Source organism: Somniosus microcephalus, chromosome 13 (genome assembly GCF_052327205.1).
Source record: "Somniosus microcephalus isolate GS21.2 chromosome 13, FLI_Smic_1.0, whole genome shotgun sequence".
Lineage (NCBI taxonomy): Eukaryota > Metazoa > Chordata > Chondrichthyes > Squaliformes > Somniosidae > Somniosus > Somniosus microcephalus.
The window spans coordinates 151170439-151195820 of record NC_140999.1 but is presented as its reverse complement, the minus strand read 5'-3'; the positions used below and the strand labels follow the sequence as shown (position 1 = coordinate 151195820).

Genomic DNA, 25382 nt, shown 5'->3' with positions numbered 1-25382 from the left:
CGTTTGTATTTGATCAAGAGGAGGACAGAGAAAAAACGGATGATGTGCTAAAGAAGTTTGATACACATTGTTCTCCCAAAAAGAACGAGATCTATGAGAGGTATGTGTTCCGTTCACGGACACAGCAGCAAAATGAGACTTTTGATAGCTTTGTGACCGATCTGAAACTGAAAGCACAGACATGTAATTTCTCTGAACTGAAATCATCCATGATTCGTGACCAGATCGTGTTTGGTATTCATGATAACAAGGTCAGGGAACGTCTGTTGAGGGAAACCGAACTAACATTGAAGGATGCTGTGAAAATATGCCATGCCAGTGAGCTAGCTCGGCAGCACGCAAAGACTTTCAGTGAAATTAATAATAATGCGACTGTAGTAAGTGATAGTGCTGCTGTTGGTGCTGTGTCCTACAAGGGGAAGAAACGTGGGCAGAACAGAAATGCAACACAATCAGAGGATGGAATTTTTAATTGTAAATGCTGTGGTTACCAGCACCAGTCAAGACAATGCCCAGCGTTTGGAAAAATGTGCACAAAATGTAATGGAAAGAATCACTTTGCCAAACAATGCTTTTCAAAAGTAAAAACTAAGAAAGGGCAACAAGTCAATGTGATTGACGACACTGATTTAAGTGAGACATTTTTTGTAGGAATGGTGTCATGTGACAATATAGAAAAGGATACAGAAAATGTGCAGCCCTCAGGAATGGACAATGCTGAACATAAAGTTAATGCAGTAAAAGAGGACAAATGGATAATGCCACTGCAGGTAAATGGAGCATTAGTTACATTGAAACTAGACACTGGGGCAAAAGCAAACTTAATCAGTATGAGTGACATTAACAATATGAAAGAAAAGCCCAAAATACAGAAAAAGTCAGTACTACTGAAGAACTATAATGGACAGAAAATAGATAGCTTAGCTGTATGCACACTTAAAGTGACAGTCAAAGACAAAGTGCATCATCTCATGTTTTCTGTTGTGGCTGAAGGACTTGATTCACTACTAGGTGACAAAGCTTGTGAGGACTTAGAACTGGTCAAGAGAGTCTACCGTATAAACTGTGCCATAAGCAGACCAGATGACTCGGTGGATTCTGTAGTGAGTAATTTCCAGGATGTGTTCAAAGGATTTGGAGTTCTACCATTCACTTACAAGATCCAGATAAAGGAGGATGCTCAGCCAGTGGTACATGCTCCACGAAGAGTTCCAGCACCCCTGCGTGACCGGCTCAAGAAAGAACTGGACAGAATGACCACACTAGGAGTCATCAGGAAAGTCGAAGAGCCAACAGACTGGGTTAACTCCATGGTATGTGTAAAGAAAAAGAACAATGATCTAAGAGTATGTATGGATCCAAAGGACTTAAATGCAAACATAAAACGTGAACACTACCAGATTCCCAAGCAAGAAGAAATCACCAGTGAAATGTCAGGTGCCAGATACTTCACAAAGCTCGATGCCTCACAAGGATTTTGGCAACTAAAACTGGATGAAGAGAGCACCAAATACTGTACCTTCAACACACCATTTGGCAGGTATTGTTTCCTCAGAATGCCTTTCGGGATAATATCTGTATCTGAAATCTTTCATAGAGTGATGGAACACATAATTGAAGGTCTGGAAGGAGTTCGGGTCTATGTTGATGACATCATCATCTGGGGCTCCACACTGAAAGAACACAATGAGAGACTGAAAGTGCTACAGAGCATACGCCGGAATGGACTGAAGTTCAACAAAGCCAAGTGTCAGTTTGGCGTCCAGGAAGTCACTTTCCTAGGAGATAATCTATCTGGTAAAGGAATAGAGCAAGATATGGAAAAAGTAAATGCCATACTCAACACGCCCCGACCCACTGACATAAAAGGAGTGCTACGCATCATGGGGATGATAAACTTCATTAGAAAGTTCATTCCTAACTTGTCAGCCAAGACAGTGTAAGGGGTTTTCCTTGAGAGATGTCCCTGAGGTTTCTCTCTCTAGAGGCCTCTCTCTCTTGCACAGTAAAACCTTGAGTGGTTCGACCCACTCGCCCCTTAGATTCTATACTCTGGACTTTGGGGCAGGAAACTGTAGAGAAAACTCTCGTAGACCAAGTTTGATGAAACAAAATGAAATTTTATTGCATAAGGAAAATATAAAATCAAATGCAAGCAGATAAGAGAGTACATGGGAGGGAAAAATACAAACAAATCATTACGACACAGTACTAACTAAGGCAAATACAGGCATCTTATACTCTACAAAGATCATCATGAAATAAGGAAACACACGGAACATCGAGGGACAACAACTCATGTTAATTGTACCCTTAAATCCACCCCCTTATTAAACCTATCTAGATCTGATTGTGAAGGGCCAGAAACATGCTCACCAATCCCACTAGGACGTGCAAGGTTTTGAAATCAAGTCTGTGTTTTGATCCCTTCAGGCGCTCCGTCTCCTCGTGGATCGTGGAACCCCTGCGAGCTGCACCACACCTCTCTCAGGTGGGGGTCGGGGGCGGCTGGACACCGGCGGACCTGGATGTTGGCGGGGTCGAGGATCGTCGACTCGACCCTGGTCAGAGGAGCCTTGGGCTGGCTCCCATAGATTTCCTTGGTTCGTTACTGTCTCTTTTCGAGCCGGAGTGGCTGGAAGGTTTCTTCTCTTGGGGCTTTATTTTTTTTTTCTTCTCCCAAGTTGGGTCGATGGCCTCTCATTCCGGCAATGGCCCGGGGATGGTCGATGATCTCCCGATGTGTTTCCCCGGGGCGGGACGCCGGCTTCGAAACGGCCTTCTTGATGTTGGCTTGGTTCTTCTTCCTCCTCCTCCAATGGTGGAGAGGAGTTTGCTGATCTTCTCCCGAAGCGACTCCTCTTCACCCACCAGTTCTCTCTCCGAAGCTGTGTCTGTGTTCAAGCTTGCCCCAACTGCCGAAAAGTCTTCCAGATATACCTTTCTTCTAGAAGCTTCCATCTCCCGCCCAAAATCAGGTTAGTCTTTGTTTAACTTTTGGCGGGCTGGGAGCACAGCGGGGTAGTTATTATATTTTAAAATGTTTTCGATGGCCGGTAAAGGCCCATCTCTGGTCTGGAATGACCTTCATTGTTTTTAATGTCCTGCTGATCTCGTTATCTAGTCCTGGGTGCTGTTCTCATGAATATGAAATTGTCCCCTTTTGTCTGGGTCAACATTTAGATGGCCTCTGTCTCCAGGCCGATCTTGACTGGATCTGCATCTAATCGATATGTATACGTGTGGGTCTGGTTTCGTTCTCTCAAACGGCTTCCAGAACTTACTGTGGGTTGAATCCACAAAGCTGTCTGAGGTTGCGCAGGAACCATTTTAAAGTGTCCCAATAAGCCAGTCACATGGTATGGTGGCCATTTTGTATGCCCCTTTTTCTGGGCTTCTTTTAAAACAGTCTTTAAAATCACGGCCTCTTCTGCCATTTGACCCTTATTAATACAAAGTCCAATTTTGCGAATCCTACAACAGCCTGTCTGCGAGACCTGCTACATAAAATAAATGAGTTTGCATGGACAGAAAGACATGAACAAGAGTGGATGAACCTCAAAACAGTGCTGACAACCACACCTGTACTCACCTTCTTTGACCCAACAAAGAGAATCAAAGTGTCAACGGATGCATCAAAAGATGGCCTAGGCGCGGTCTTGCTACAAGCAGAGGGTGAAGATTGGAAGCCTGTTGCCTATGCCTCCAGGTCTATGACTGATTCTGAGTGTCGATACGCCCAGATTGAAAAGGAATGTCTAGGCTTGGTAGTTGGACTAGAAAAGTTCCATGGCTACATATATGGACTTCCCACCTTCACAGTTGAGACAGACCACTGCCCACTGGTTGCCATCATAAAAAAAAACCTGAATGAGATGTCTCCAAGGATTCAACGACTCATGATGAAGCTGCAAAGATATGACTTTGAACTGATCTACACACCAGGCAAACACATAGTGTTAGCAGATGCACTATCCCGAGCACCCACAATGAGTCATGTGAGCTCTACTGAAGAAGACGTGGATGTTCATGTGAGTATGGTCACTGCTGCGCTGCCCGTGTCAGACACAAAATCAAAGCAAATAGCAGAAGAAACAGTAAAAGATACAGGCCTAGAAATTCACTTTGGGGTGGCCAGCTCACTCGCGCCCAAAAGTTAGCGCTGGGTGGGGAGGCATTAGCGCTTGCCAGATATTCGTCTTCTGCGCCCCAATTCGGAAGCGGGCGCTATACCAGGGTGTGCCCGCCTCCGCTTGGGGCGCTGCAACTGAATATCGGCGCGCTAGTTGCCGCAGCGCCACCCGCAGCGGAGCGGCAGGCTGCGGTACTGCAGGCCTTCCTCCCTCTCTTAAGGGGGAGGTGCCTGCAACAGCCGGAGCCCCGATCGCGAGTGCCGGCAAAAGAGCCCGGCACAACGGAGAAGTGCCGGGCTCGCGGAAAGCAGCCGGCAATGCCGCGGGGGGGGGGATGGAGGAGGCCGGGGAAGGAGGTGTGGGCAGGTAGCCGCCGCAAAAGCGGCCGGCCGCACCTTCTGCTTTAAAGCGCCCCACTAAGGCTGCAGGACGGCCCCGTTTTCTGGTCGCTGTTTGCGGCCGCTTCGGAGGAGGCGGCCGCAACTAAATATGGGGATCGGCGCGGTTTCGGGGCGTTACTGGGGCACCGTGCACACCGATGACGTCATCGGTGCCGGCGCAGCGCTAACGGCTACCGCCGCCATTAACGCTGCACTCAATTTCCACGCTACCAACCCCGCCGGCGCAGAAGACCTCTTTAGGCGCTAAGTGGGTGCAAGGCCCACTGAATTTCTAGGCCACAGTGTTACAAACAGTAATAGAGAACATTCATCATGGTTGGCCAAAAGGTTCCTGTCCAAAGTACTATCACATCAGGTCAGAGTTGAGTGTCGCAAATGGACTATTACTAAAACAGAACAGAATAGTCATTCCACAGGCTCTACGTCGAGACATGCTCAAAAGGATTCATGAGGGACTCCTCGGAATTGAAAAATGCAAAAGGAGAGCAAGAGACACTGTTTATTGGCCTGACATAAGTAAGGACATTGAGAACATGATAGGCATATGTGAGACATGTCAGAAACACCAAAACAAACAAGCAAAGGAACCAATGATAGTCACTGACTTACCAACAGCACCATGGCAAAAGGTTGGTATGGACCTTTTTCATTTGAATGGTAAAGACTATCTAATAGTGATTGACTACTATTCTAACTATCCTGAGATGGCGCTGCTCTCAAGCACATCAGCAAGCAATGTCATAATGCATGTTAAATCCATCTTCGCGAGACATGGAATTCCCAGGATTGCCGTTAGCGACAATGGTCCGTGTTTCAACTGTAAGGAGTGGCACAGTTTGCAGCACATTATGACTTTCAACATATCACATCCAGTCCTCTGTATGCTCAGTCGAATGGTAAGGCAGAGAAAGGTGTTCAAGTTCTCAAACAGCTACTGAAGAAAGCAAGTCTGATCCTTATCTCGCCCTGCTGAGCTACCGAGCCTCCCCTTTAGACTCTGGTTCTTCACCTGCTGAACTCCTAATGGGTCGCAAGTTGCGCACCATGCTACCCTGCTGTGCAAAAGAAAAGCAGAGTAAGGAACTGAGACAGAGACTTCAACTGTTAAAGCTGAAACAGAAATCACACTATGACAAGTCATCCAAAACTCTGAAACCATTGACAAGGGATGATGTTGTCAGGATTGAGGATCCAGATGCATGGAACAGGAAAGCTACAGTTCTTGAGGAAGTAGGACCAAGGTCATACACTATTAGAACTGAGGAAGAACAGATTCTCAGGAGGAACCGCCGTTCCCTCCTGAAAACACAAGAAACTATCCAAGAGCAAATCGATGACAATGCCGCAACTGAATCTTGTCACTCACCACCAGAACAATCTAACACAAACACACATACAGGCTCTCATGAAAACACATCAGACTTACCTGTGCTAAGAAGATCCACACGTGAAGTAAAAAAGCCTGATAGACTTAATCTTTGAGTACAAAGAAAACGATAATAAAAGAATGAAAAGCTTAGAGTTCATAAAGTAAAGCTTTGAAAAGGTGTTGACTGTTGTGAAGATATTTATGTCGTTATGATTGATTGATATTGATTTTGTTTAACCTCTAAGGAAGGGGGATGTAATGATCAGTAACATGTCATTCTAGAATGGTACACTAGGTGGAGCTGTATGTTTAGTAGTGGGCTACCCACAAGGCAGTAGTCAAGATGGATGCCTGTACACTAGTCTACATGGCTGAATAAATGACTAGCTCAAGCTAGCTGTTCATAATGAAAACGTCTATTTATTTATGAACATAACAGTTGTGGGTTCAAGTCCCACTCCAGGGACTTGAGCACATAAAGCTAGGCTGACTCTCCAGTGCAGTGCTGAGGGAGTGCTGCACTGTCGGAGGAGCCGTCTTTCAGATGAGATGTTAAACCAAGGCCCCGTCTGCTCTCTCAGGTGGACGTAAAAGATGCAATGGCACTATTTCGAAGAAGAGCAGGGGAGTTATCCCTGGTGTCCTGGCCAATATTTCTCCCTCAATCAACATAACAAAAACAGATTATCTGGTTATTATCACATTGCTGTTTGTGAGACCTTGCTGTGCGCAAATTGGCTGCTGCGTTTCCCACATTACAACAGTGACTCCACTTCAAAAAAAGTACTTAATTGCCTGTAAAGTGCTTTGAGATGACTGGTGGTCGTGAAAGGCGCTATATAAATGCAAGTCTTTCTTTATATTAGGATAATTGTTAGTATTGCACCCCTCTGTAATTTCCCTGCAAATTTGCTCCCCTATATCTTTCCCACTAGTTGGTGGCCTATAGAATACACCTAGGAGTGTAATGGCCCCTCTATTATTTTTTAATTCTTAATTCTAACCAAATAAATTCTGTCCTTGACCCCTCCTGGACATCCTCTCTCCAGCACTGTAACTTACTCCTTAACCAATACTGCCACTCCACCTCCTTTCTTTTCTTCCCTATCTTTCCTGAACACCTTATATCCAGGAATATTTAAAACCCTATCCTGCCCTTTTTTGAGCCAGGTCTCCGTTATCGCCACTACATCATATTCCCATGTGTCTATTGCGCCTGCAGCTCACCAACCTTATTTACCATGCTTCGTGCATTTACACACATGCACTGTAAACCTGTCTTAGACCTTCTTGTATTCTTTTAGTCTGACCCCACCTAATACCTTACTATTTCTTACTCTAGTGCTATTTGTCTCTCCCCATCCTTTGTGCACTTTGTTTTGCCTTTCTAATGGTACATCCTGGTGCCCATTCCCCTGCCAAATTAGTTTTAATCCCTCCCCAACAGCACGAGCAAACCCCCCCTGCGAACACATTGGTTCCGGCTTTGTTGAGGTGCAACCCGTCTGGCCTGTACAGGTTCCACCTCCCCCAGAACCGGTCCCAATATCTCGGGAATCTGAAGCCCTCCCTCCTGCACCATCTCTCCAGCCACGCATTCATCCGCTCTGTCCTCCTATTTCTATACCCACTAGCTCATTAATGTGGTAAACCACGTTCACTATCGTATCACTGTTAGTAGTTAGCACTGTTCACCACTGTTCGTTATAACTGTATCACTGACCACTATTGTATCACGGTACGAGGTCGCCTCTTGCCACACTGCTATACCTGGGATGACCACCGCCGACTCCGCCTTGGCTCCACCCACCAGGCCAGGTATAAAGGTGAGCGACTGACTGGTATTCCTCCTGCTTGGATCGGATCACCCACGAGAGTGGGCTCTGTTATTTAGTCAATAAAAACCTTTAGTCACCTTCGTAACTCTTCGCCTTTTATTGGAGGAATTGATAGGTATATCAATTTTATTGACTAAATTTAATGATGTCCGACAACGAGTCACAACCGGCGGAGGAGCCACCAGCGCAGCTCCCAGGAGCACAGCCACACCAGCCAGCTTGGCTGCGAGCCCTCAGACCGCCGTACCTGGACCTGAACCCACGAGCAGCAAACTCAGCCGCAGACTTTAAACACTGGCTGGTCTGCTTCGAATCATACCTGAGAGAATCCAGCGTCCCTCAGGCATCCAAACTAAGTGTCCTGCAGGCGCAACTGAGCCCGAGAGTATACACTCTCATCGAGGACATGACTACCTACGAGACCGCCATCAACCTGCTGAAACAGAAGTACCGGACCCCGGTAAACTACATGTACGCTAGGCACCTCCTAAGATCACGGCCGCAACAGCCAGGAGAATCAGTAGCCGAATTCTCACAGGCGCTATATGCACTCGCCAGGAACTGTGACTTTAAATCGGTGTCGGCAGCCGAAAATACTGAAGATAATATCCGCGACGCATTCCTGAAAGGCCTACGGTCCGAGTACTCACGGCAAAGACTGCTGGAAGCTAAAGACCTCAGCATGGAAAAAGCTGAAGCCCTCGCTATCTCCCTGGAAGTGGCCCACCAAGATCAGGAAGCATTCACCAGGTACTGCTCGCGACCCTGGGACTCGGGCCCGACCCCTACCAATTCTGGTAGGTCAGTCTGTCCGGAGGCTTCGTAAGCCTCTCCGATCGCCGCAGCGGTGGTGTTGCCTTATCCGGTGCTGGTGCCTTATCCGGTGTTGATGCTGGTGTTTGCGTGGTCGGCGAGGGCTCGTGGGGTTCCGGCATGCCGTCTACCTGGACTGAGGTTGGGGGGGGTGGTGGCGGTGTTTCCGGATCGGCTGAGGGTGCGAGGTCTCGTAGGGAGACAGTGTCCTCCCGCCCGTCTGGGTACGCCACGTAGGCGTACTGGGGGTTGGCGTGCAGGAGGTTCACCCTCTCGACCAGGGGGTCCGTTTTATGGGTCCTCACGTGTTTCCGCAGCCAGACCGGCCCCGGGGCGGTCAGCCAGGTTGGTAGAGTGGTTCCCGTAGTCGACTTCCTGGGGAAAACGAACATTCGTTCATGGGGGGTGGTGTTAGTGGCCGTGCAAAGTAATGACCGGATGGAGTGCAGCGCTGTCGGGAGGACTTCTTGCCAGCGGGAGGTTGGGAGGCCCTTAGACTTTAAGGCTAAGAGGACGGCCTTCCATACCGTCGCGTTCTCTCTTTCCACCTGACCGTTACCTCTGGGGTTGTAGCTGGTGGTCCTGCTTGCTGCAATACCTCTCTCTAGGAGGAATTGCCGGAGTTCCTCGCTCATGAAGGAGGAGCCCCGGTCGCTGTGTATATAGTTCGGGAACCCGAACAAGGCGAAGAGGGCATTCAGGCACTTAATGACCGTGCTACTGGTCATGTCGGGGCAGGGGAAGGCAAAGGGGAAACGGGAGTACTCATCAACGATGTTGAGGAAGTACACATTACGGTCAGAGGACGGGAGGGGCCCCTTAAAGTCGATGCTCAGGCGCTCGAAGGGGCGGGTGGCCTTGATCAGGCTTGCTCGGTCCGGCCTATAGAAGTGCGGTTTGCACTCCGCACAGGTCTGGCAGTTCCTGGTCATGGTCCTGACCTCCTCGATGGAGTAGGTCAGGTTGCGGGCCTTAATGAAATGGTAGAGTCTGGTGACTCCGGGGTGGCAGAGCTGGTCGTGGAGGGTCTGAAGCCTATCGATATGCGCGCTGGCGCATGTCATTCGTGAAAGGGCATCAGGGGATTCGTTCAGCTTGCCTGGCCGGTACAAGATCTCATAATCGTAGGTGGAGAGCTCGATTCTCCATCTCAAAATCTTGTCATTCTTGATTTTGCCCTTCAGCTTCCTAAGAGAGGTATTGCAGCAAGCAGGACCACCAGCTACAACCCCAGAGGTAACGGTCAGGTGGAAAGAGAGAACGCGACGGTATGGAAGGCCGTCCTCTTAGCCTTAAAGTCTAAGGGCCTCCCAACCTCCCGCTGGCAAGAAGTCCTCCCGACAGCGCTGCACTCCATCCGGTCATTACTTTGCACGGCCACTAACACCACCCCCCATGAACGAATGTTCGTTTTCCCCAGGAAGTCGACTACGGGAACCACTCTACCAACCTGGCTGACCGCCCCGGGGCCGGTCTGGCTGCGGAAACACGTGAGGGCCCATAAAACGGACCCCCTGGTCGAGAGGGTGAACCTCCTGCACGCCAACCCCCAGTACGCCTACGTGGCGTACCCAGACGGGCGGGAGGACACTGTCTCCCTACGAGACCTCGCACCCTCAGCCGATCCGGAAACACCGCCACCACCCCCCCCAACCCCAGCCCAGGTAGACGGCATGCCGGAACCCCACGAGCCCTCGCCGACCACGCAAACACCAGCATCAACACCGGATAAGGCACCAGCACCGGATAAGGCAACACCACCGCTGCGGCGATCGGAGAGGCTTACGAAGCCTCCGGACAGACTGACCTACCAGAATTGGTAGTACACTTCACCCCGCCGGACTTAATTCTAAACAAGGGGTGAATGTGGTAAACCACGTTCACTATCGTATCACTGTTAGTAGTTAGCACTGTTCACCACTGTTCGTTATAACTGTATCACTGACCACTATTGTATCACGGTACGAGGTCGCCTCTTGCCACACTGCTATACCTGGGATGACCACCGCCGACTCCGCCTTGGCTCCACCCACCAGGCCAGGTATAAAGGTGAGCGACTGACTGGTATTCCTCCTGCTTGGATCGGATCACCCACGAGAGTGGGCTCTGTTATTTAGTCAATAAAAACCTTTAGTCACCTTCGTAACTCTTCGCCTTTTATTGGAGGAATTGATAGGTATATCAATTACACAGGGAGTAATCCAGAGATTACTACCTTTTGAGGTCCTGCTTTTTAATCACTTTCCTAGCTCCCTAAAATCTGCCTGCAGGACCTCATCCCTTTTTCTACCTATGTCATTGGTACCAATGTGGACCACGACCTCTGGCTGTTCAACTTCCCCCTCCCTCAAAATGTTCTGCAGCTGCTCAGTGACATCTTTGACCTAGCACAAGGGAGGCAACATACCATCCTGGAATCACGTCTGCAGCTGCAGAAATGGTTGTTCCCCTAACTTTCTTAAATAGATGGGTTATGTTTGCTACCTTCCAATCCTTGGGGACTGCTCTAGAATCTAGGGAATTCTGGAAGATTAATACCAGTGCATCAACTATCTCTGCAGCTTCCTCTTTTAAAACCCTAGGATGTAGGCTGTCAGGTCCAGGGGATTTGTTGCCACTTAGTCCCATTAATTTCTCCAGTACTATGTCTTTACTTATACTGATTTCTTTAAGTTCCTTATTTTCTCTAGACCCTTGGTTCCCCATTATTTCTGGAATTTTTTTGTGTCTTCTACTGTATAGACACATACAAAATATTTGTTTGTCTCTGCCATTTCCTTATTGCCCATTATAATTTCTCCTGTCTCTGCCTCTAATGGGTTCACGTTTACTTTCACTAACCTCTTCCTATTTACATACCTACAGAAATGTTTACTATCTTTTTATGTCTCTTGCTAATTTACTCTCTTTTTCTCTTACCGTATCAATTTCTTGGTCCTCCTTTGCTGAATTCTAAAATCCTCCCAATCCACAGGCTTACTACTCTTTTTGGCAATATTATAAGCCTCTTCCTTTGATCTAATACTATCTTTAACTTCTCTTGTTAGCCAATGTTGGACCACTCTTCCTGTGGGGTTTTTGTGCCTTAAAGGAATGTATATTTGTTGTAAATTATGTATTCATTCTTTAAATGCTAGCCATTGCTTGTCTACTGTCATATATTTTAATGTAGTTTCCCAATCTACCTTAGCCAACTTGCCCCTCATATCAATGTAGTTTGCTTTGTTTAGATTTAAGACCCTAGTTTCAGATTTAACTAAATCACTTTCAAACATAACATAGAACCAGGAACCAATCACAAAACACTGAATTAATTGCTTGAGATCTCTTAGAATTGTGGAGTCAGAGGGTCCCTAAATTTAGCAGCACTGATTTGTAAGTGACTGTCAAGCCTGGGCCCGTGCACTTGCTCTTGCACGCACTGCTGACCAGTGAGCCAAACATCACATTCCACCTACCAGTTGTGTCAAACCTCTGGTTCTCTATCCACACTTCTTTCAAGCCCTAGGTTTCCCTCCACAGTGGTGCCAGAGCACAAGACCTCCACTCTAGTTCTGTCAGAATCTAGGAATGCCCCTCCTAGTACCGCTAAACACTATTCTTCCCATTACCACCAAGACTAGGTACCTACTTCAACTGGAACAGCTTGCATACCATCTTGTGTGTCCTCAGCTTTAAAAATTGATAAAGGTTAACTACATAAGTAAAGCAATATATATGTAAAATAAACACCATTCATGGTTTTTTTTAACAGAATAATGGACGGAGTCGTGAATTGATCTCCAAAGCACTGGGAAAATCCTAGCATACCTTGTAATAAAAGCAGAATTTAATTTAATTGGTCACCATAAATTATTGGCCCTGATTTATGCCATGTATGGCACAGTACTTTGTGGATTTTAACTCCCTCCAACTGGCAGAAAAGGGGTGGAACCAGAGTTAAAATTGAGTGGCTCTTTTTCCTGTTCCGATACCGACCAATGGTCATTTTAATGCTGGACAGTTGAGGCGTCTGCCTGAGTTAAGTGCCTCATTAATATATGCTAACCTGATCCTATCACTCAGATAAAACCTCAAGGCAATTTTAACAGCTTGTAAGTGACCACCATAGTCGCTCTGACCAGTGAAACCTGATGGATACTATGTGGAGTCCCCAAAAGCCCTGTAAAAATCATCTTGTGGCTAGGAGTAGGATCCACCAAGAAAGTGTGAGCCTCTGCCACCCTGGGCTGAAAACCCACCTCAACTGTGCAAGCAGGTGGCCTCTGGGCCGCCTGATATTTACCTGCTGGCAACCAACCAATCAGCGTGTTTTTACACCCATTTCAGGTGGCCAGTAGGATGTTAATGAGGCCTGGCCGTTAAAATTGGCCAGGCTGCCCCACAGAGATTCCCGGGCAAGAAGTTTGGTGGCTCCCTGGCTTAAAATCCATGCTCGTGTCCTCCAACTCACTGCAAGCAACACTATGGGAGATCTAATACTAATGATAACATAAACTCTTAAAAGGACAACAGATGGCACTACCATTGTAAATCTATTTTCCTATACAGTAAGGAATTGATGCTTCTCATAAAGTAACAATCTCATTTAAAAATGCAATTATAAGACTTGCTGTTGAAAGCTCACCAACAGCACTTCGTGCATAAGCCTGCTACTTCTGCATACTATAGGATGTAAGGTATTTGGCATCCCAGCCTCTAATCATTTCGGATAACCTCGACACTTTTGATTTGATTGACAAGATGCATCCTTGACTGCTGGTTGAGGAGGAAAAGGAACTTCACTTCCGACAAGTGAAGCTGGCAAAAAAAGAGAACATATTCTTAAAATAGGAAATTGGTTTAATATATTCTCATCCAGATGTCTGCCCTTATAAAATGAGCACAAATCTGCTTCAGTCATTTGTTATGGGTTATGTTATCCCCGCTTATTCAATTGCAGGTGCAGCTGCAAGCAAATGGGTCTCCAATGACGGATATAACAAATTCAATATCAGAATTCATTGCTTCGGGGCGGACAGGTCGCAGGGATGCCATACCTAACATAGGTGATTCACAGGAAACTTCAACTGATAATGTGGGTACAAGCAATTTAACCATGGACATGGAAGGGCTCAACATCGAAACACAAGGTTTGTAAATTATTCCCAGATTTAAGGATTTAATTTCTCATGAACGAACTAAGCACAAGGGTTGTACTCTAATGGGGATTATTTTTAGAACCTTGTGTGGCTATAAATTTTGAACTTTAAAAAAAAAAAAAAGAATTTTATCTGCAAAACTGTTCCAACACAGCCGATTTGAACCTGCATTAATAGACCACTCAAAAACAGAGAGTGGTTAAAGACTGGATCTGTTTGAGTATGTGCGGACTCAAAGAATTGGTATGAGAAAAGACCATCTAGTTCAATCATCACCCCTCTTCCCCCCTCTTTTCCCCCTCCTCAAGCCTCCCTAACACAATGATACAGGACTTCCTAGATTGCAAACATCACCACAAGCACCAGGAACATGTCCTTGGTTCTGTTGCTAGGATGTTGGTGGGGAAGAAAGAATACTTTACTCCCCACAACTTAAGCTGGCAAAAAGAAAAACATATTTTTAAAATAGGAAGTTGGTTTCATATAAGTTTGTTCTTCAATTCTTAGTGGCTTTTGGTGTCAATAATAAATCCTGCCAAAGGCATGTGACTTCTTCTAAAATTTAGTTGATTAAGTAAGACCTATTTTTCCACAGTAATATAATTGTTTATTTCTCACCTCGGGCACTTTGACCATTCTATTGCTATTTCATTTTAAGTCCTAATTTTTTTTTTAAAGCAGTACAAGACTGTGCAGGAAGTTGCAGAATCTGTCACAATTACATTCAAAAAAGTAAACAAAACCAAAGGGCCTGAATATATATCTATAGATTAAAAATCTTGCACAGGTCATGCCCTTCCTGTCCACAAACTTTCTGTTCTTTTGTCATGGCATTTGGTCACACTTTTCTATTGAAAATTACTATGTTGACATTTCTTCATTTATTCTGTCAACTGTCAGAAATTGACATGTATATTATTTGTATTTTAAGACCTTCAAATTTTCTCCACAGAAGTCTCCAAAGAAGAAACGAGCGGTGCTACAAATACACAGGCACCTACTAGTCAAACAGAGAGCCAAGGGCAAAAAGATGGGAACACAGCCTCTTAATGGATGAATGAATGGATGTTTGAGAATGCATATGATGATGTGAAACTGATTTTGATCATGTCCTATGTAAGAACCTCTGTGAATCCATTCCATTACTAAAGGAATAATTCAAAGAACTATGTAAGCCACAAGGAACTGTGCATTGGGATGGATTTAATTTAACTGCATCAATTAACTTTTTAGTTTTTGTTCTGAACACTACAATATATTGATAGTACCCAGCTGGGGTACCTGATAGCTGGTACCTGGAGGGCATGAATAAAACTGATGTATTTGCATATATTTAGTAGGATAACATTTAATATCTACAGTTTGCTGCCTTTTGAATCTCTTGACACTTCACAAATGGATTATAGCTAAGCTGTTGCAAAAAGGGTGCCAAAGAAGCTTCATAATCTCAATAGGGCACTAAAATTCCAGCAAAATATGTTTGCATATATTACCTCCTTGTTTTGAAAAATACTTGACAATGGGCCAGATTTTGCGGTCAACCATGAACGAACGTCGTGAGCTGTTCATTACACTTGCCCCTGCCCACACACTTTGTGGGGTTTTGCACTAGAACTTGCTGTGATTAGAAAGCCATTTTGGTGCAGCACCCTCTACAGGGGATTTGGGACCTGTGTGAACAGGACAAGTAACTGTGTGTCTCCTTAACCAATCAGATTGAAGAATTGTTACTGAGCAGTGCAGAGTCTGAACCAGGCAGTGTAAGTCAGAATATTTAATTCAGTATCAAATCATGTACAGAAAGTGAAATAAAGAGAGGAAAAGAAAGATGAGATTAAGAGAGCAATGAAAGAGACAAAGAAGTAAAAAAAAAGTGATTTAAATGTTTTAATTTTTTTTTAAATCTCCAACAATAATTAAAATCTGAAGGAGTGAGACTCCACACTTGTAAAAGTTAATTTTCAGTGCCAGAAGTTGATTGGCAGTAATTAAGACTTATCATGCTGTTAAAAATGTACTAACACTGGAATGGACATGCCCTAACTTTTTCTGGCAAGTTTAGTGGGTAAGTACAGCAATTTCATTCTGTTCCTTGTGTTTTATCGCCAAGCATCTCTGTGAGATACCGGTATAACGAAGCTTCTGGAGGAGCAGAGCAACTCAGACAGCAACTTCCTGAGTTCCACATTTAACTGCGCATGTGCAGTTACTGAATGTTGCTGTCTGATGTACAATTTAACGGTGAGTGCTGATAGCCTCACCGTTATTTCTATAGCAAAATCCGGGCCATTAAGTCTCTACTGACTTGCGTACAACATAAAGTAAGTGGAAAGCAGTATTTACAGCCAAGACTTTTTAGTTGTTTACACAAAAGATTTGTATTCTGGGTGCGCTGAATAGATAACACTCAACTTTGTATAGTTGTATGAGAATCAATAAATTGAATCTTGAATCATAAGCTTTTTTCCCCTCTTAGTAACTCAAATGGTTTTTAGTATTGCAGTGAAACAAAATGTACATTTATGAAGTATGAACTTAACTTTAATGTAACATTTGTTTACTCAGTGTAAGTCCACTTTTCTACAAAGTAACATAGAATACCTGAGCCCTTTCAAAACTAGTCACTGATCACTTATTCTTCCCACAAAAGACTACATTTCATATGTAATGTTGCTGATTTGGAGGACAGGGTCATAAAAATCTTAGACCTTCAGTATACCTTGGGATGTTTTACTTCATTAAAGGCATTATATAAATGCAAGTTGTTATTTTAGGAGTAGAATTGTTGTGAATGGTCCAGAGTTTGAATTTGTGTCTAAATGTGTTTTCACTCAATGACTCAGTTTTTGTTGACGCTGCTGGGCCACTGGGTGATCCACTTTGTAATTATGGAGCCTTCCAACAGCAGCTTTATAATGGTTCCTTCTCCACAGCAATGCAAGAACTGGAATTTACAATTTGATTTTTTTCTTGTCTTCCTTTTATAGTCAGTACCATCTGACGTTCATAAACCAGTGAAAGGTGGGGCAGTCAAGTTAGCTCTGTCAAAATAAAGAGCCATGAGTGCTTCTATTTTTGTTGCACTTATTGTGGAGGGAATCTTCAAAATAGCTGGCATTTTATTTATGTATGAGGATAGAAAACAAATAAAATTGGTTAGAAGGGAGAAATGTGAGTAGGAGCTCAGTGCATTTTTTTTTTTTTTTTTTTTTTTTTTTGAGGGGTTGGAAGTGGACTGAGTTCTGGGCCAAAACTTCTGTTCACTCTGTGTCAAAGATTTGGATATAAACCCAGAGAGAGTGGTATCAAAATTTGCAAATGATATCAAAATTGAAGGTAGAGTTAATTCTTCAGATGGCCAAAGGGATATCAGTAAGATGTGGAAATGTGCTAAAAAAAGTGACTGATGGAATTCAATGTCAGTAGGCGTGAGATGCATTTTGGTTAAAAAAAAAAATAGTAACTTGTCATTGAATGGAAGTGCACTCAATGCTGTGGAAGAAGAATTTAGAGTTACAGCTTCACAGAACATTAAAGGCAGTACCTGTGGTTGATAGAGCTGTAAAAAAGTGATGGAATTTTAGGTTTTATCACGAGGTAAATATAAAAGCCAAAAGGTAATAATGAGCCTATATAAAACCTTAAAACCCTGAGTACAATGTACAGTATTGGGCTCCCCATTATAGGAAAGGATATTGACAGTAGGAATTTCTTCTGAGTTCTCCCGATTGCCCACCATAAATTCACTGGAAGATCAATGGAACCTCTGTTTATGCAGCATTATTGGAGTGTCCACCGAAGTTATGGCAGCTGATAGGGAAAACCGCCACACAAATTTGTTGCATGAGGCTTTAGTGAGGCTACAATGCAGATTCATTAGGATGCTGCCTGGGATGAGGAACTACAAAGAAGAAAGATTGGGACTGAGAAATTGGTCTCGGGCGGTTGCCCGTTATAGGCAGTGCCTGATGGTCAGTTCCATCGCAGTCAATGGAGCTGAATATTAGGTGCTGTGTATAACGGGTGGCCAGCCAATCCGATACCACCTGTTTTGCACCACCACCCAAATTTCTAGGCCTGAGGCTTTTATTGATTAGAACAATGCAAAATTAGTGATATATTAGAAATGTTTAAAATTATGAAAGAATGGATCAGGGAGTCTGGAAGCAGACTGTTTCCAGTAGAGGGTTTTAGAACAAGTGGCCAAAAATACAAGACTAAATGTTGGAGATTTAGAACAGAGAGCAAGAGAAATTTCTTTACACAAGAGAGTTGTGAGGCTTTGGAATTCATTTTGTGTTAATGGCAGTACTTTTAACCAGGAATTTCCTTAGAGCTGCTTCTGCTCTGCAGACGGCACTTTGCCAGAAAACCCATTTACACATGCAAAGTGGGTTCCCTCTGCAGTTCTGGCAAAGGGCAGCAGGGTGGGAACATCGCTGAAGAAATTCCAGGCCTATGTCAACATTCAAGATGAGGTTGGATGGGTGAATGAAAAGGGGATGAGATATGGGAAAATGGTGGGAAAATGTGATTGGCTATTTAGTCGTGTGGAGGGTATAGGGCAAAGTGAAGTGGTTGGGCCAAATGGCCTGTTCCCATGTTGTAACTTGTGCATTTCTATGTATATTATAATTACATTCTTGGTAGCACTAACCTGTTAAATTATGGGATTTAGCTACAGCTCTGAGACTTGATAAGTGCCACAACAAAAAAAATGTACACTCTCCATTGGGCACAAATACACCAATTTAACCCAACCCCCTGCTGTGATATTTTCTTTCACTTAAGTACTACACTGTACCATTGATACCCAAGAGGGAAAAGTATTGCAAACATTATAATCATGCACTGTTACCTTAGTATGTTTTGCTGGTTTTTGATTTTACACAATGAAAATATTCTTTCAATGAACTGCATTAAAATTACAAGCTATACAATTAGTTACTCTGTACATTTTTCACAATTCAGAGCTCTTTGTTTATTGGTATGTCACAAATTTATAGAGGACTAATTTATATGCACACAAGATCACTATTACTTTGCTGGCATGATGACATTACAATAAATTAATTGGCTCTTTTTAATCCTCATTAACTTGGAGACCTGCCAACCATATGTGACATTGTGTTCTAAACTGCTGCAGAAACAGAGGTCAATTTTTTATTCACTGTTAGTAGATTACTTAATTACAATCTGGGTGATAAAACAAGTATTAATATATATTAAAAGTTCATATCCTCAAAGTACCAAATAAAAAACTGTGTAAATTGGTATTGCCTTAGTAGTCATAATGAATAAATATTTCACTCTGGGCAGCCTTAAACTGAAAGGCCAAGTCCCGCAACATAAATTACAGCCAAGTTTCATTATAAATCGAAGTGTTCACATCTATAAAGTTATATCATGAGGATGTTAATTGTATCCTGTGCATATAAATGTAGTCTTTACAAGTGCAGTTCAACAAACTTAAGAACCATTCATGTACTGTAGTAATGATAAAAAGGATAGAACCATTAATTATTGCTTCCCGCAGCAGTCTTCTGTGCTCTGACTCATTATCAATAGTTGTACACATTATTGATTACACATTGAAAAAAATTCAAATAGGCAAAAGATGCAAAACCTGTTTATAGCATTTTTAGTCTGAAGCATTGCTTTTTTTGCTTTAAGCAACTTATGTAAGTGAATGTTACAATTTAAAAACTATTTAATAAAGTTATTTCTGTATAATTTATGAAATTTATTTCAAAAGGACAATTTATTGAACTATTTTTAGTGTTGGACAGTTAAAAGACTGAGTTTAAATTTTAAATAAATTATTGGGGAGTATAACTGGGGCATTCAAAGAAATGTTTAAGACGTGCGATGGTGCAGCAAACAAACAGCTAGTATTATATTGGCCCATAATTTGCGGTCAGTAGCGAAGTGACAAAGAAAGCTACCCACAGAGATCTTGTGATCTCTGTGGCTAGAACTTTAGCTTCCTCAATGTGAAATTGATTGCAGTGCTGTCAAAAGGGGAACTCCAGCGAACAGTAGCACTGATGTCATCAAGCTGTCTAAGCAGCCAATTATATCGAAGAATTCTCAGACATCAAACCAGGAAATAAAAAACACTGATTATCTGCACTAAAATGTTAGAGAGCAAAATAAAGATTGGGACATACCCATGGGGTCAAGGTAGATGCTGAATTATCATGAGCATTTAAAAAAATTAAATTTAATTATCATAATGGAGAAATGACATTCCACAAATTAGATTTTCCAGGGCCAGAACCGTCGTTTAGCAGTCAATATGTTGTTAAAACCCGTTACAGTTATTCCAATGAGGCTGAACATTTAATGAGGTGTTTAACAGTGATATTAGCGTGGAAAAGCTCACATTTTCGTCAGTTCCACTAATTTTGATTGCCAGCATTGGGGGCAGGGGGGTCCACAGTGCAACCTGTGGCAAAGCAGTGAATGAGTGACCGCACCTTCAGGATTTCTGCATTTAGCTGCGCATGCACTAAATCCTGAAGTTATGGTCAATTTCAAAGGGTTACAGCAAACGCTGACAGATTGCCGTCATTACCACCGCAAAATCAGGGTCATTGTATCATATTCGCACTGCAATATACAGCAGGTACTTAAACATGGAGCTCCAGTCACTGATCTAACTGCCCATTAAATATTTTCTACCTTTGGAAAGTTATGGCCACTTCTGCAGATCACCAGCGTTCTTTTTGTGCTCTTTTGACTGAACAGTGGCTCCTGTGTATTACAACTGATACACGACAACTGATTCTGGCTGTGTTCCCCTATCAACCTAAATTGATTATCTCATGGCAGGGTTAATTTGCAGGTCTGCCGTCACATCAAGCTGAAGCCAAACATGCAGGAAAATAAAGATAAAAGCTCATATCTTTCAGAAAGTCTGTCTGACATTTTGAAATTGAATACTGTTACAAAACAGATTACTACAATGTTAGCCACGTTACTCATGACTATATATTACTCAATAAAAGTTTATGATCCTTTCAAGATTATTTACAACTTATTTGCCTTTTAGTCAGCATGTGTATTTACTCATTTGTCTTGAAATTTCTAATTTGAAAAAGTTATTTCAATTCAGAAAAAGTGGCCAATTGAGATTAATTTATAAACCAGGAAAATGAAACTATTTGAGAGTGGGTTCTCACTTTTCGTTAAAGATCCCCTGGCACGATTCAAAGTAGGGAAGTTCTCCCAGTTATAACAACAGAAAATGCTGGAAAAACTCAGCAAGTCAGGCAACATCCGTGGAGAGAAATTTGAGTTGACGTTTCGGGTTTGACCCTTCTTCAAAACTGGAGAGAAAAGGAACTAGATCGAAGGCAGGGCTGCGATCGGACAAAAGAATAAAAGAACCAAAAGAAGTAAAAGAGATTAGAAGCTAGACGAGATGGTAATAGGCTGTGATTAGGTGTAAAGTGTACTGGCAGGGCAAAAGATAGCTGCCAGGTGTGAGAGAGAAACAAAAGCCAATACTTACCCACAACCAAAATCATTAACAGCAGAGTATCTAGTCATTATCTCATTGTTGTTTGTGGGACCTTGCCGTGCGCAAATTGGCTGTTGCATTTCCTACATTACAACAGTGATTACACTTCAAAAGTACTTCATTGGCTGTAAAGCGCTTTGGGACATCCTGAGGTTGTGAAAGGCCACTATATAAATGCAAGTTTTTTTTGTTGAATATTCTTGCCCTTTTATTACAATATTCCATTTCCCCTTTTTCTAAAGTAACATTAAATTTTAGATTCTAATTACATTTCACTCACCCTTTTATTTGTACTGATTTCTCTCCAATGAAAGTGTGAGAAAGTTATACTATCTGCACTTTAAAGTCACAGTTCCTGCTGTTTAATAAACTATACAGAATTATTGATTTGTGGTTCCTTATTGGTAAAGTATCTTATTTACTAGGAGTTGGATTTTGAAAGAGAGAATTAAGTTTCAAATTATTGTTCACACATCTCTGCATCTATTGTGGCAGGGTCAAATTAATCAACTTATTACATAAAACAGAAATCTGGTAGTCTGGTCACCAGCACATTTAAGGAAATGTGTAATATGATGAAAACCATATTTGTCCTTTCTAATCAAGTCTGAAGTTTCCCTGCTACATTGCACAGACCTTTACCACCATACCTGCTAGGAACATTGTCCTAGTTGCACAACACGTTCTTGATTAAAGCACACAACAGAGGAATCACACATTTTTCAGTCTTTAGAGCTGCTTATTACTGTGCATCGCCATAAACTGTAAGCCTTTTTAGGATGGCTAGCAATGCATTTGTTGAACAGGTTTCGAATTCTTAATTTTTCACCCCTCCCCCATTTTGGATCACCTCAGAAAAGGAAATAATTCCTCTTTTAAATGTGTGCATTGTGTAGACCGTGCTCCCAAATGATACTTCGCTATCTTCTAGGCTCATTTATAAAATGTTCAAAAGTTATTTTACAAGTTAAATTTTGATGATTCTGCCCTGCTGATTTTTTTTTCTTACCACCTTTTGAGGAGTCCAGTTGTGCTAAATATATAAATAACACAGCATTTGTTTTTTAAAGATTTTATTTTAAGTATGTAAGTTGTCATTTGTCTAATTTTACTTTATAACACCCATCTTGACATCAGTTTGGTTTCTAAAATCAGACCAACTGCAGTCAGAATTCTAAATAGGTTCTCTTTAGTTAATCCTCTGCAAAGGAGTGTCATTTATAGAATTGTTAGCCATGTTCCGTTCGCGTAGACAAGTTCTCACGAAATGGAGACACATAATTGGGACCAACAAGATTGGTTTGAAACAGCTTTGGGAAAACCTCTTGTAAAATGTACAAAAATGAATTTCAAAAGTTTACATGTATAAAAAATGCCTGAGAAAGGTTTATCAGTGCATGTGTGAATTCTGTATATGTACATCAGCTGCACTTCTTATAGGAGTGAGTTACAAAAGGTGTGTGCCAGCACTTCCCTTCACACAGTTAAAGGAGGACATCAAAATCTGAATGGTTTCCATTGTAAAGTTTTGGAAGGATATTTAAGTATTTTGCTTGATCAAATGACACGGTGCCACAGGGGCAGTGCGATTTGAGTAGCTGTAAGGAAACTGTTGGCAGTGATTGCTCAAAAGAATTTAAACAAAAACAGCTGTGCTAGGTGTTTCATTAATAAGCCTCCTGAACAAGTGCACTGTTGAGACAATGATAACTGTATTTTTGTTTGTGCATCAAAGGAAGTGTTACTCAGGAGGTCTGTTGTACTATCACTAGAGCAAGGATAACACAGCTATAATGTTCACAGTTGAACCTTCAAACTTTGCAGTCAAACAAATACTCATGAATGTTTTCAGAAATGTAGAGAATGTAACCAGTTCCTGATGGTAGAGGTGCAAGCTGATATTTAACATAGCAGTTAGTATAGTACAAGAGACATGCAGTAATGTACAAGAGATGTACAATAATATATTGTAAATGCTCTAGATTACTTGTATTGTTATATGTATTAACTGACTACATCAAGTGAGTATCACCAATAGGAAAAAAAATATTTAAATTTAGTCTTTATAACTAAACAAATATATTGAACATACTACCTCAGTATGTTTTAAATCAACCTAGTTCCAAACATCCTCCTGTGATGAGTTCACTCCTTGAGAGACCAAGTGGACCCTCTGGGTCCCACTTCCAGCCCCAGCCAGCCAGCACAGGTCAGGCCTCCCCCTCCATCTTGCTCCCCCACCACATTCCACAAGGCATTTACCGAACAAACAATCTCTCTTCACATGCATTAGATTAGGATGATGATGTAGTGTTCTTATGTTGTGCTCATTGGTGTGAAATCCACAGTGCACAAGTATTCCATATGCAGGAATCCTTCCACAATCCTGGGTATGCCGCTGGAGCTAACCAATATAACTGAATGAATCAGCTGCATCAAAATCCTTTATTGGCTATAGTAATCCTTTGGAATATTTGTAAGTGAGGTACCAGTCTATAAAATTATGCTTTCACGTAAAACATATAAATCATGAACAATGTTCTGTACATCTTTAAAATCATTGCCTAAATAACTTAGGACCTTGTAAACAAAATGAAATCACATTGTTGATTGTAAAGAACTTGAAAATCGTTGCAATGATAAAAAGGACAATTTAGGCCATACAGCACCCTCTTCATAAATTCGCAAGGAGAGTTGTATTATGCATTAGTCACAAACTGAACAGTTAATAATGAAATATTCTAGAATAATTTCCAATTTCAGTCCATAATTAGATACTTCAGGCAGTCACTTGAGAGGAATTTCCTATTTTTATTGATGATTTGCCAGTAGCTATTTAAAACGGAGTGCTCTGTACCATCCCATATGCCTCGTATAACGTAGATAGAAGTTCTTCCTTCTCTTTATCGGGGAGAAAGCAGGAGCTAGCTGCATTGATATTCTGTAGGATAACATAAAGTCAGTTATCAAAATTATTTGTATTAAAATTTTGTAGCAAACATGACATTGCTTGGAAAGTAACAAATTTTGATTTTTCCCTCATTTCAGGACAAATTACTGTTATACTAAAATGGGAAGCAGAAAGTCAGTTCTCAGGCCCTTGCAATTTGTGCTTTGTAACCATTGCTAGGAAGTCTGCAGGAATTCTCCAGTTGACTCACTTTTGCTGTACATTTGCTAAGATCAGGAGCTCACTAAGAAAATAGGACAAACCTGCCTCCTACTGATCCACCCGAGAACATCTTATTTGCTATTAAAGATTTTTCCAGAGGTTTCAGGTTTGTCAAAGAAATTATGTAATTCAGTAATTGATGATGTTCAATGGGCCAAAAGACCTTTCCCCATGTGACTTTTCTTTGATTCTTCCACTTATTAAGAACATAACAGGAAGAACAAACCATAATGGTTCTCACTTAATAGGATTCTGGAGCCAGAAAGTCTCAGTGACAATTCCCCATTTACAGTTAATTACTACATTTACAAGCCTGAGGATAGGTTTAGTCAGTTCATTTGCATAAACTGAATTTTAAAAATTCCAGGCAGGTTAAAACACTCTGGCCTGGCATATGTTTACTGTGATTTATGTGGAGGACAACACGGTTACTTATCTTTGCTGCAACAGTTTTAGCACATGCAAGCATTTTGTTGCACATTAAGATTTAAAAGAACAGCCAAGTCCTTTTTCCAGATACAAATGAGACAAACCTCTGATCAGTATGAATCGGGGATGTCAAACGTACAGTGGAACAGTTTCATCGGGCCTGCAGTGTGCTGTGGGTCCTGGAATGGGACATGAATCTCCCAGGCTCTGCTTCTAAAAGCTGCCCCCTTTAAATTTCAGGTAGTACCAGCCCTCACTCCAAGACGGCATCACTTAGGGGTGACCAGAAACTGAACTGGCTGGTGAAGGAGAGACTGAGACAGAACAGGCATGTACTGGAAGAGGCGGGGGGGGAGGAGATTGGGACTTCGGGTGGGAGAAGTCGACTGAAATTTGGGATTGGGTGGGGTAGACTAATAACCTGCTCACTGATGCCCAGTTTGAGTTCTGCCAAGACCACTCGGCTCCCGACCTCACTACAGCCTTGGTCCAAACATGGACAAAAGGAGCTGAATTCCAAAGGTGAGGTGAGAGTGACTGCCCTTGACATCAAGGCAGCAT

General features: G+C 42.5%; 1 protein-coding gene and 1 long non-coding RNA gene across 3 annotated transcripts in view; one reads left to right on the top strand and one right to left on the bottom strand.

The window, feature by feature from the left end:
• The first annotated feature begins 12250 nt into the window (after nucleotides 1-12250).
• LOC147108663 (uncharacterized) lies at nucleotides 12251-15023 on the top strand. The gene is made up of 2 exons (XR_015080627.1): nucleotides 12251-13686; nucleotides 14648-15023. It is a non-coding gene; the product is annotated as an uncharacterized LOC147108663 (long non-coding RNA).
• Nucleotides 15024-15569: 546 nt separating this feature from the next.
• LOC147108662 (adenosine deaminase-like) overlaps nucleotides 15570-25382 on the bottom strand; it is an 83562-nt gene continuing 73749 nt past the window's right edge. For both annotated transcript variants that reach the window (XM_086005359.1, XM_086005358.1), the window contains one exon: nucleotides 15570-24161. In XM_086005359.1, coding sequence (XP_085861485.1) covers nucleotides 24057-24161 — 105 coding nt within the window. In that variant the 3' untranslated portion in view covers nucleotides 15570-24056. The remainder of the gene's footprint in view (nucleotides 24162-25382) is intronic.